The sequence below is a fragment of the Polypterus senegalus genome, chromosome 10 (genome assembly GCF_016835505.1).
Source record: "Polypterus senegalus isolate Bchr_013 chromosome 10, ASM1683550v1, whole genome shotgun sequence".
Classification (NCBI taxonomy): domain Eukaryota; kingdom Metazoa; phylum Chordata; class Cladistia; order Polypteriformes; family Polypteridae; genus Polypterus; species Polypterus senegalus.
Window position 1 is genome coordinate 28,962,343 of NC_053163.1, and position 12,957 is coordinate 28,975,299.

The following is a 12,957-nucleotide window of genomic DNA, read 5'->3' on the forward strand; positions in this document are numbered from 1 at the left end:
GCCCAGTAATAAAATAATAATAATAATAATAATAATAATAATAATAATAATAATAATAATAATAATAATAAACTTATTACGTTGAGCCATGCCACCTTCTGCCTTAGGTCTTTGTAGGGTCGCCAATTTGGATACCTGGATGTTTTGAATTCCAAATAAATTAGGTTATGATTGAATCTAACTTCTTAAAAAATGATTTATTTATGTATATTGAAATGTTCTGAAATAGAAAAATAAGTTTAGGAAGACTATTCATCGTAACAGTGTTAATTCTTCCAGCTAAAGTGAGATAAAGTGAGAGAGGGTAGACCATCTATGCAAGTCTTACCTAATTTTTTTTTCATGCAGACAGCAAAGTTTTCTTGATAAAGTGCTTTATGTTTACTTTTGATGTTTACCCCTAGGTATTTAAACTGATCTGCAATAATAAAAGGGAAGGTGTCCAATCTGATATTATATGCTTTAGAATTCACTGGAAAGAGCACACTTTTATTTAAATTAATTCTGAGACAAGAAATTTTTTGAAATTCTGTTAGTGCTGTTAGGACTGCAGGCAGAGTATTTTGTGGATCTGATATATACAGTACCATATCATCTGCATATAGAGAAATTTACTGTTCGTGTCCTTCTCTGATAATCCCCTTTATTTCATAAGCATTTTGACAGTGAACTGCCAGTGGCTCAAGGGCGATTGTAAAAAGCAGTGATGACAAGGGGCATCCTTGTCTAGTACCATGTACTAGTTTAAAGTAGTCTAAAATAATGTTGTTAATACAAACTGAAGCTTTTGGACTGGTATACAGTAGTTTGCACAAATGTTCAGGCTAAACACAAACTTTTCCAATGTAGTGAAAAGGTAGTTCCAATTCAGCTATATCAAATGCTTTTTCTGCATCCAACGATAATAATATCTCCGGGGTGTTAGACTGTGTGGGTGAATTTATTACATTAAACAGCCTACGTGTCTGCCTTTAATAAATCCAGTTTGGTCTTGTGATATTACCAAAAGAAACACTTTCTCAATCCTTTTAGCTAGGACTTTGGAGAGTATCTTAACATCATTATTTAAAAGTGAGATTGGTCTGTATGATGCACATTGTAATAAGTCCTTATTTTGCTTAGGGAAGACAGTAATTAATGCTTGGCAAAAAGTTTGAGGTAGAATTTTATTGTCTCTAGCTTGTGTATGTTACTAATAAAAGCAGAACAAACTTAATTGAGAATTTTTTATGAAATTTAGCAGGGTAGCTATCAGGGCTTGCTGCTTTCCCACTTTGAAGTGAGTTTATAACATCTAGTAATTCTGATACTATGAGGAGAAATGCCTTCAATGGGTAGTGGGCACCTCTTTTGGTAAGTGGGTAAGTGGCATAGGATTTGTGTTATGTTCAGGTCTGAAGATGACCATTTGGTCACCTTATGCCAAGCTAGTAAGTTTCTTTGTTAGATGCAGCTGTCTTTTTGTGGGTAAAGCCATGCAATATGGGATGCTATAAAGCAGCTATCTAGAAGTCTCTGTTTGCTTAAGGCAGCTGTACACATGGGTGCTATAAAGCAGATATACATACTGTAGCATTCATCCACACTCCAAAGTTAGCTATACAGTAACTATGCTGTGTAGGTGAGACAAAATAATAAGTGACCTTCCCTGATAATACACATACATACTGATATTGAGACAGTTTTAAGTTGCCAGTGACCCCAACACCTTAGAGGCACAAACTCTACAGAGACAAGGCTGGGAGTCAAACTTCGGTGCATGGAGCTAAAGGAAAGGTACTAACAACTGTCCCACCATTCTGCTTTTCCTTTAGCTAGTTGTGTCAGTCACGTCCAAAAACATTATCTTTGAGGAATCTGTGAACATGCTCATCTTAAAAAGAGGTCTAAAACACCTTATAGTACTCATTTTTATACATTTTAGACCATTTCTCAAAAGTTCAAGCAATTTTCTTTGATCCTCAACTAGAAATGATCCATTTGTTTCACCAATAAAGAATACTTAACCTTAGATCAGAAATGGATGTCTGTTGAATTGGTTGCAGTATAAAAACTGCAAAGAAGGTAAGGTAAGTGAACGGTTCTGCTATATTTTTCTTTCTTTTTGACTCCAGATGTCCATTAATGGAGAAAGTGAGTCATGAAGCAAAAGAAGAGGCTGAAGCATTTTTGGTTATGAGAGTTTTAGTGTCAAAACCAACACTAGCAGCAGTTAGTCTGAATGTGTGGTAACAACAAAGCACAGGGAAGCCCTGAGCAGATAATTTGCCACATCCTGTGTCTGAGCTTTGACAAAAGTGAAGAAATAAGCAGTGTTTGTGCCTTGGGTAGTACAATTCAGAAAATCACTACTCTGCTTTAAAAGTGAAAAGTGGGAAATACATTGAAATAGGTTAACAATCACAGTAATCTTACAGAAAAGAGAAATATTCTAAGTTATTATTATTTACCACTTATACTGTATACATTTACATCTAGAGTAAAGAACAGATGTTTTTTATGTCTGTGACAGGAACATATAAACAAAAATGAAATAATGATTTTTTTACATCTTGCATTTATTAATTTGTTGGAATTCAGGTTGTACAAATAACATATCGGCACTGTGAAATAAATAGAACTTGAAGAAACATATACATGCAGACACAGGAAGTACCATAAGTCTGTGGTTTAAAGTATATGCAGCAGTTTCAGGTCTGTACCCTGCAATGCACAATATTAACAATGCGAAGGAAGCACAACAAACCTCAAGTTGCAAAAAAATAAAAAATAAACTGCACACCCACATAAATATATAGTGCCCTACAGAATGTTCAGACCCTTAAAATGATGGCTTCTACATTTCAGGTAATCAGACCATGGTGCTCCTATATGAAGTTTCCTTCATATAGGTTTCTGCAAGTACACCATGCAAGACATTTTCAGGTTTTCTGAATAAAAACTACCAATGGTTACTTATTGAATTTGAAGGAAAGGCAAAACAGGAAGACTGAAGAGCATTCGAAGGAAGTCAGAGATAAAGTGAGAAAATTGCACAAATTAGGGAAGGGTTTCGAAAATACTACACATCTAAATGTTGGGATCTCCCTCTAAACACTGTTGTCACCATGGCCAGATATTGAAAAAAAATATGTGTCTGTCAATACCCAGCAGTTAAAGATGAAAAAGGAACTGTCTGTGTGGGAATTGTATTTTTCTTTTGGCTGTATGTACAGTAGTTATCTCCTTTACTTACATTTTCTGGCTACCTGCAGGGTCTGTAAAAAGCGTTCACCCCCTTGAAAGTTTTCACATTTACTGTTATACAACATTGAATCACAGTGGGTTTAATTTAGCTTTATGACACTGAAAACAGATGAAAATACTCTTTAATCTCAAAGTGAAAGAAAATTCCGGCAAAGTGTTGTAAATTAATTGCAAATATAAATGGCAAAATAATTGCTTAAGTATTCCTGTTAGCATTTTGGCACTTTTGGCAGCCATGACAGTGTGCACAGGTTTGCACATTTGGACATTTTTGTAACTACTCAAACTCTGTCGAGTAGTATGGGGATCGTGACTGGACTGGATTGTTGCTTTAGGCCGTGCCTGTTGTGGTCTATGGTCGGCTTATCATCCCGGCCAATACCCCCAGGCCGCCAGATGGAGCTCTCCCAGCATGGAGGTGCCCCGGATACCAGCAGGGAATCATGGACTATGGAGTTTTCCCAAACAAACCTGCTGGATACCCCAGCGGCCAACAGAGTACGCTGCAGGGAGGCTCAGAGAGTCCCATATGCCCTATCACCTGAAAGTGCGTCATAGGCAAAGCGACAGCGGAAGTGACGTACTTCCGGGATGAAGAAGAGGACTTTTTATCTGACCCTGAAGTGATAAGGAATCATGGACTGAAGAATGGCAAACACTTCCAAGTCTGGGGCTATAAAGGACTATGGGAAATCCCCAGACGCCGAGCTGAGCTGGGTGGAAGGGTGGCAACGTGTCTGGGAGTGGTGGAGAGTTTATTGATTGTGTATTGTGTTAATTTAATGAGTATTGTGGAGAGGAGGGTGCTTTGTGCACTGTTTAATAATAAAAAGTCAACTATTTGGACTTTTACCTGGTGTCTGGCGTTTTGGTCAAGGGTTCAAGGGAGCGATAGCGCCCCATATCTGTCACACTGTGTAACCCTGACTTTATGTTTGGAGTCGTTGTCTTGTTGGAAAACACATCTTCTGCAAATATACCTTTTTTTTCCAGACCACATCAGGTTTTGCACCAGGATTTATCTTTATTTACTGCATTCATTTCCCCCTCTACACTGACAAAGCTCCCAACTATCTCCACATCATAATGCTGTCTCCACAATTCTTCAAGGTAGGAATTGGTGTGTTTTTCAAAATGTGTAGTTTTTTGGCTTATGCCAAACATGCCATTTACACCGATGGCCCAAGGCTCTTAGTCTTTGGTCATCAGACCTTAGAACCTTCTTCTGGATGACTTCAGATTTTTCCATGTGCCTTATGGCAAACTGTAGTTGGGCTGTTATGATTGTATTTTTCTCTGTCACTCGCCTATAAAGCTGTAACTGATTTAGCACCCTAGCAGCACAGCCTCTTCATTGTCATCTACTGGAGCTCATAATTCCTTCAGAATTCTCATAGGTTTCTTGGTGGCTTAGTCTTCTTACACAATCACTCAATGTTTGTAGATGACCTGCTCTTGCTGGATTTCCAGTGGTGCCATACTCTTTCCATTTCTTAACGATTGATTTAACTGGACTCAACGACTTGGATATTTTCTTGTCTTCATCCCCTGATTTTTTTTTTCGTTTGTTTTCAATCCCGTATGAAGTTGCTTGGAGTCTTCTTTTGTCTTCATTGTGTAGATTAGTCCACCATGCAGATTCATCACAAGTTGGACCTTCTAGATAAGGTGCATTTAGACTACAATCAAGTGGAATCCCAGACAGGTGATCTCCATTGAACTAATTCTGGGACTTCTAAAATCAAATTGCTGCACCAGTGATGGTATAGGTGTGTCACATTAAAACGGGTGAATACTTATGAGATCAATTATACTGTGTTTTCTTTTTGTAATTAATTTCATCCATTTTGAAGGTATCTGTATTCACTTTTACGTTAACGAGTCTTTTTCTGTTGATCAATGTTAAAAAGCCTGATTAAATCCACTGGTATTCAGTATTGTATAAAAGTAAAATGTGGAAACTTTGGAGGAGGTGAATACTTTTTAAAAACACTATAACAGAAACAATTATATATGTATATAATATCTTTTTAATCTGTGTATAATATGTTTTGATTTTAATTTGTTTACAATAAAAGTACAGATTGAGAAAACTAAATACGTATTATTTTTAATCCAGCATCATTCAAAAATTCAGATCTTAATACTTTTGCAAAGACCTCTTTTGTCATATTTTTATTAAATAAATGAGCAAGTACAGAAAAGGGAAAATCAAGTTCATATAAAAACACTACCCAATGGTGCCTGGCCCCTCAGCCCCAAGTAATAGAAGGCTTACTTACATTTGCAGCCACAGAAGAGTCACTCTTAGGCTTTAAAGTCATTGCACACTGTAAACTGTCTGGAAGGCTTCCCATTCAACAATGAAAGGATTCAGTTACCTAATTTGTGTGTCCTTTTTTTGATTAAAAACATTAATCATAATAACAAAAGTATCTATTAATGGATATTTCACTGTTTTCTGCAGTGAAAACTAAAAGACTAATAAGTTAACCAAACTAGGTGGATTGATACCAAAGAAGGCAGTTAGACTGATAATACAGAATCGGCTAAATGGTTACAGAGAAACCTAGACATCATTAAAAGCATGGGCAGATGATACTTAATATAAGAAAATGAATAGTATTACACATAGGCAGTAGAAATGTTAGAAATGAATAAATAATGAGAGGTCTGAAACATGAAAGAATGCCTTATGAGAAGGATTTAAGAGTCCCTGTGAACTCATCACTATCTATGAGTTATCAAGACAGGGTACAGAAGCCATTGAGAAGGCTAATTGAATGTTAGGTTATATCTATATCACCATGTATGGAGTACAAGCCAAGGGAGGTTGTGTTTATAATGCGTTAGTGTGGCCTCACTTAGAGTACTTTGCACAGTTTTGGTCTTTGGATTAGAAAATTTGGATTTGGAAAATCAAGAGTGATTAGGCTGATTACAGGATTGAGCAGTATGAGCTATGAGGAGAGACTGAAGGAGTTGAATCTTTCAGGTTTTAACAAACAGAGACTAAGAGGTGACATGATATGGAAGAAGATATGGAAGAAGATGATCCACTGTGGCAACCCCTTAATGGGATGCAGCCAAAAGAAGAAGAAGAAGATTAAGTGGTGACATGACCAAATTGTTAAAATGATTACAAGAAGTAGCACAGTGGATCCCAGCTGTTACCTTAAAGTAAATTCTTCAGGATGGACACAGGAACATGGCAGAAAACTTAAGAGAAGATGTTGTGAAAATGTTAGAAGGTTTTTTTTTCAAACAAAGAGGTACATGGAACAAATTACCAAGTAAGTGTGATAAAGAGTAGAATTCAAGGGACCTTCAAATTTTGACTTGATGTCATTTTTGCACAATTTGGTTGAAGAGGCTAGACAAGGTTTTTGGGCTGCATGTCCCGTTCTTGTCAAAATTGCTCTAATTTTATAAATGTTAGCATAACAATATTAAACAAACAGAAAGGCTACTACTGATCACAACGCCACTTTCATTGGCCTTGATACTGCAGCATTTAACTGTTTGAGTTTCATTTTGGAAATGTGTGCAGTTTTACTATGAAAAGACATATCAGAAAAAGTTCACAGATGATGGACAAGACCAGCTCCAGTACTGAGAGGTAAGAGTTATGAAGAGAGATTGAAGGAGTTGAACTTTTTTGTTAGTTTAAGCAAACACCGATTTTGACTGTGTTCAGATTTATAATGGGAATTAGTGCAATGGATCTGAGGTGCTATTTTAAAATGAGCTCTTTATCCAGAAAATACAGAATAAATCGTGTTAGGTATAAATATCTCATAAATATTATTACTTATATTTATATACTTATTAGATAGATAGATAGATAGATAGATAGATAGATAGATAGATAGATAGATAGATAGATAGATAGATAGATAGATAGATAGATAGATAGATAGATAGATAGATAGATAGATAGATAGATAGATAGATAGATAGATACTTTATTAATCCCAAGGGGAAATTCACATAATCCAGCAGCAGTATACTGATACAAAAAACAATATTAAATTAAAGAGTAATAAAAATGCATGTAAAAGCAGACAATAACTTTGAATAATGTTAGCATTTACTCCCCCGGGTGGAATTGAAGAGTCGCATAGTGTGGGGGAGGAACGATCTCCTGACTTATTACTATACTTTGGGGTGGCACGGTGGTGCGGTGGGTAGCGCTGCTGCCTCGCAGTTAGGAGACCCGGGTTCGCCTCCCAGGTCCTCCCCGCGTGGAGTTTGCATGCTCTCCCTGTGTCGTCGTGGGTTTCCTCCGACAGTCCAAAGGCATGCTGGTTAGGTGCATTGGCGATCCTAAATTGTCCCTACTATGTGCTTGGTGTGGGTGTGTGCCATGCTGTGGGCTGACACCCTACCCAGGGTTTGTTTCCTGCCTTGCGCCCTGTGTTGGCTGGAATTGGCTCCAGCAGACCCCCATGACCGTGTAGTTAGGATATAGCGGGTTGGATAATGGATGGATTACTATAACTTTTTTGTTGTTTGTTTGTAATTAACAACAACATTTATTTATATAGCACGTTTTCATACAAATGATGTAGCTCAAAGTGCTTTATAAGATGAAAAAAGAAAAACAGAAAAAATATAAAAATTTGGCAAGGCTAATTAACAAAGAATAAAGTAAGGTCCAATGGCCAGGGAGGACAGAAAAAAACAAACAAAAAAAAACTCCAGATGGCTGGAGATAAAAACAAAATCTGCAGGGGTTCAAAAGCCATGAGACCACCCAGCCCCCACTGGGCAATAGGACTGATGAATTTTGTTGCATTGCACTTTTTAAATGAACACACACTATATATATATATACTGTATATATATATATATATATATATATATATATATATATATATATATATACAGTAATCCCTCCTCGATCAGCGTTTGTTATGCGTTCCAGAACCCCCGCGATAGACGAAAATCCCAAGTAGAAACCATATGTTTGTGTAGTTATTTTAATATATTTTAAGCCCTTATAAACTCTCCCACACTGTTAACATTATTAGAGCCCTCTAGACATGAAATAACACCCTTTAGTCAAAAGTTTAAACTGTCCTCCATGACAAGACAGAGATGACAGTTCTTTCTCACAATTAAAAGAATGCAAATAGATATTCTTCTCTTCAGGAGCAGAGAATTTCAGAGGGAGAGAGAGAGAGCTCGCAAAGAAAAGCAAACAATCAAAAAATCAATACGTGTGCTTTTAAGTTTGCCGCGGCATTTTTTAGAGGTGCGTTAGTATCTTCTAAGCAAACAGCCTCTGTGCAAACAGCCCCTCTGCTCACATCTCCTCCATCAGGCGCAGAGAATGTCAGAGAGAGAGAACGAGATTAAAGCAACAATCAAAAAATCAATACGTGTGCTTTTGTGCTTTTAAATATGCCGAGCACCGCAATAAAGCAGCATTATTTTAGAGGAGCGTCAGTATCTTTTAAGCAAACAGCCCCTCCATCAGGCGCCGAGAATGTCAGAGAGGGTGAGAGAGAGGCAGAGACAAGCAAACAATCAAGCTCTGCGCGGGATGCATATCTTATAGCATTAAGGAGTTTTAGTTAATATGTAATACATGCTCTGATTGGGTAGCTTCTAAGCCATCCGCCAATAGCGTCCCTTGTATGAAATCAACAGGGCAAACAAACTGAGGAAGCGTGTAGCATAAATTAAAAGACCCATTGTCTGCAGAAATCCGCGAACCAGCGAAGAATCCGTGATATATATTTAGATGTGCTTACATTTAAAATCCGCGATAGAGTGAAACCGCGATATAGCGAGGGATTACTGTATATATATATATATATAGAGAGAGAGAGAGAGAGAGAGTATGTATAAAATACGTTTTAAAGAGCTTTTTTTTAATTATATATTTAAAGCAAATCAGTTTGTAATCGGAGAAAAACCTTTGATTGGCTGGAGATGTTTTGTTTTTGTTACAATTACAATAAGTTATAATTTTAGTTTTATCACTATTAAAAGATGGGTTATTTTTAAAACATGGACCTTCCTAGCTTAGTTGACCATGGACATGATTACAAAGCTGTAACAATACACTCAGAAAAGTTTAAATCAAAACACGCACCAGGATCTCCAATAGACAGTCGTTTCCAGAAGTTTTAAGAATGACACAAATATTAATTTTCACAAAGTTTGCAGCCTCAGTTTTTAAGATGGCAGTTTGCATCTACTACAGAATATTATGAAGAGTGATCAGACGAATTGCAATTAATTGCAAAGTCCCTCTTTGCCATGAAAATGAACATCATCCCCAAAAAACAAATTCCACTGCTGTTGTGAAGAAGGCTTCAGGACACCCAAGAAAGTTCAGCAAGCACCAGGACCCTCTCCTAAAGTTTATTCATGGCTCGGGATCGGGGGGCACCACCAGTGCAGAGCTTGCACAGGAATGGCATCAGGCAGGTGTGAGTGCATCTGCACACAGAGTGAGGGAGGCAAAGACTTTTGAAGGATGGACTGATGTCAAGAAGGGCAGCAAACAAGCCACTTCTGTCCAAGAAAAACATCAGGGACAGGCTGATATTCTGCAAACAGTACAGGGATTGGACTGCTGAGGACTGCAGGGGGGAAATCATTTTCTCTGTTGAATCCCCTTTCCAATTGTTTGGGGCACCCAGAAAAAAGAAAAGGTGAGCACTACCATCAGTCCTTTGTCACGCCAACAGTAAAACATCCGAAGACCATTCATGTGTTGAGTTGCTTCTCAGCCAAGGCAGTGGGCTCACTCACAATTTTGCCTAAGAGCACATCCATGAATAAAGAATGGGACCAAAACATCTTTTGAGAGTAACTTCTCCCAACCATCCAAAAACAGTTTGGTGACCAACAAAGCCTTTTCCAGCATGATGGAACACCGGGCCATAAGGCAAAAGTGATAACTAAGTGGGTTGGGGAACAAAACATCGAAATTTTTGGTCCATTGACAGGAAACTCCCCAGATCTTAATCTAATTGAGAAAGAACTTGTGATCAATTCTCAAGAGGCAGGTGGACAAACAAAACCCACAAATTCTGACAAACTGCAATCATTGATTATGTAAGAATGGGCTACCATCAGTCAGGATTTGACCAAGAAGTTGATTGACAGCAAGTGAAGGTGAATTGCAGAGGCCTTGAAAAACAAAGGCCAACACTTCAAATATTGGCTCTTTGCATAAACTTAATGTAATTGTCAATAAAAGCCTTTGAAACTTATGAAATGCTTGTAATTTTACTTCAGCATACCATAGAAACATCTGATAAAAAGATCTAAAAACACTGAAGCAGCAAACTTTGTGAAAACCAACACTTGTGTCATTCTCAAAACTTTTAGGCCACGACTGTATACTAACATCACAGCCTCCCTCTCATAGACGATGCATTAGTCTGCATTCAGCAAGTGGAAAATCATAAGAAGCAGCACCGTGTCGAGAAATAAATCATTAATACGTCAGGTAATTATTCCATGTGCAAACATTTTTCCAGGAACATAGGATTAAAATGAAGCAACGTGAATTTTGGAATTACAATAAACAACAACTAGCTCTAATTAATTAGAAGGTCTGAAGGCACTAGGTTTATGGGATTTATTTGGTTTTAAAAATGTCAAAATAAAAAGTATTTATGAACAGTATTTAGTAACAAAAACATACACTCTTCCATTTTACCCAACAATGGAATATATATTTAAAAAAAAAAACAATGTACCATTTTTTTCTCCATATCCAGTCCTGGCTGGCCCTGTAAACAGCCAGTTAGTTTTTTGTGAACAATCTGGCAAGCTTTTCTGGTGGGCTCCAACCTCTGCTCCACCTGTGTAAGATAACATGGAAATTATGCTGTAGGCTGTTTATAAGAGCTTACACATGTACATTTCTATACTTTATATGAGACGTTTAAAGTTATTTAAGGCCTTATTGTTTTACACTTAAAAGTCCAAACTGACTTTTGGCCTTCCCATCCACCCAACACCACAACATGTAGCAGGTTCTCAAATGCCCATTGCTAGGATTAGTTATGACCCCAAACCTAACAGACGCCATTAATTTATACACAGTATGAGAGTTAAATAAGCAGTGATCTCCCTACTGCAATTTAGGCTTCAGGATTGTGAGTTTAACTGAGCATCTAGTAAAGACGGTAAGCTTGTCCTGTTCAGGACTCCTTCCTGCATGTGTGCCCAATGCTGCCAGAATAGATGCCAACCTCCGCAATTAGATCAAGTGTATTTAACAGCAATACATTATTTACCTGTGTTTGTAAATAGTGTACTGTATATGCTATAGTAACTATGTATGTTTAGAGTGTACATGTATGTAAAATTCAGATCAAGAAAATTAAATAAGTAGGTGACATACCTGAGCCAAATCATCACAAAGCAGGTCTGTTGCATCTTGTACTCTGTGAATTGAAAGCAATATGAATTAATGCTAAATCCATCTGAGGTTCAAAACAATAGAGAGAGAAGCATGTAATGAAAATGTCCATTTTAAGCATTTCTAATCATGTCGACTTTAAAGAAATCTAGACAAGAATAGACCATTTTTATCCTTTATTTCACCAGGCTTTATTTTACATGGATTTGACCGACATGATTATCTGGAACTTGAAAACACTGAGAGTTTACACAGGCATGAGCCTGTGCTTGATGCCTTCAGTAGATTTAACTTTGCTTGTCTTCTTGTTTAACTTCACATTGCAAGGTGAGCACGTCACCAAATTAGTCATTGCAAGTTACATTCGTTGAGGTTAATTTGCAAACCTGACATAAGTCTGTTGATCAATTCTCTGAAGTATGACTGAAGCATATTAAAAAGCAATGAAGAAGTGGAAACTTTTCAGACAATGAAACTGCATGCCTACCCTGACCACATAAGCCTATGCTGCTTGACACTTTCATTCTGTCACATGATTGGCAGTCAAAAGTCACAAGGTGCCCAGAAGGCTAAAACAGCAACATGATTGTGGTTAGTGGTGGGAGGAGATATGTACTATGCAGTATGGCTATGTAGAGTGTATTTAAAAACTGAAAACCTAAATAGTTTTTCAAATCCACTTCAATTTCTCTTTCAACCAGTAGATCATTGCTGTACTGTGTACAACAGAATGCTTCCCCCTCCCCAAAATTAAAATAAATGGGAAACAGTTGAGTGAATGAGGGATTCAAACTATACTGATAACTGTGGCCTCAACACGCGTGATATTTGAAATTACTAAGCATATAACATCCTATCATACTTAAGGTCGTGCAAACAAGTTGCATACAATATTTTGTCGACTATGTCTTGCTGAAAAGATTTTAAGGCACTCTCAGTCATGGGCTTCTGTAAGGAAGGCTGATTGGCTTTTTGATTATCCATGAAAAATGAAGGCTAAAGTGATATTGGTGTGGGGGAAAGGCACCCATGAATGACAGTGAAATCTCCTTAACAATGATTGTAGTGCATTGGTTAGAGATGCAAGAAAAATTTGACAAGTCACGATTGGTCATTTTGCTGTATAATGGAAGTTTCATTGAGAATCGTTTGCATAAAAAGAGGTAATATGGAAGTTATGATACACTAGCTGTTACAGAACAGGGTCCTTGAAACTATTGAAATAATCAGAAAAAAAACTGAAATGTAGAGATGTCAGGAACTACTCAGGGCATCTCTCTTCTAGAAGGTTTCGTTTTGCCAACGTGCTTGCATCGCTC

At 37.3% G+C, this 12,957-nt stretch overlaps 1 protein-coding gene across 1 annotated transcript in view; it reads right to left on the reverse strand.

Moving 5' to 3' along the window:
- The window catches only part of sh3bp1 (SH3-domain binding protein 1), a 124,472-nt gene that overhangs the window by 65,630 nt on the left and 45,885 nt on the right, over window positions 1–12,957 (reverse strand). Inside the window, exons 2-3 of the mRNA XM_039765576.1 lie at window positions 11,621–11,663; window positions 10,971–11,075 (exon numbers count right to left, since the gene is read on the reverse strand). Of these exons, the coding sequence (XP_039621510.1) occupies window positions 10,971–11,075; window positions 11,621–11,663 (148 nt within the window). The remainder of the gene's footprint in view (window positions 1–10,970; window positions 11,076–11,620; window positions 11,664–12,957) is intronic.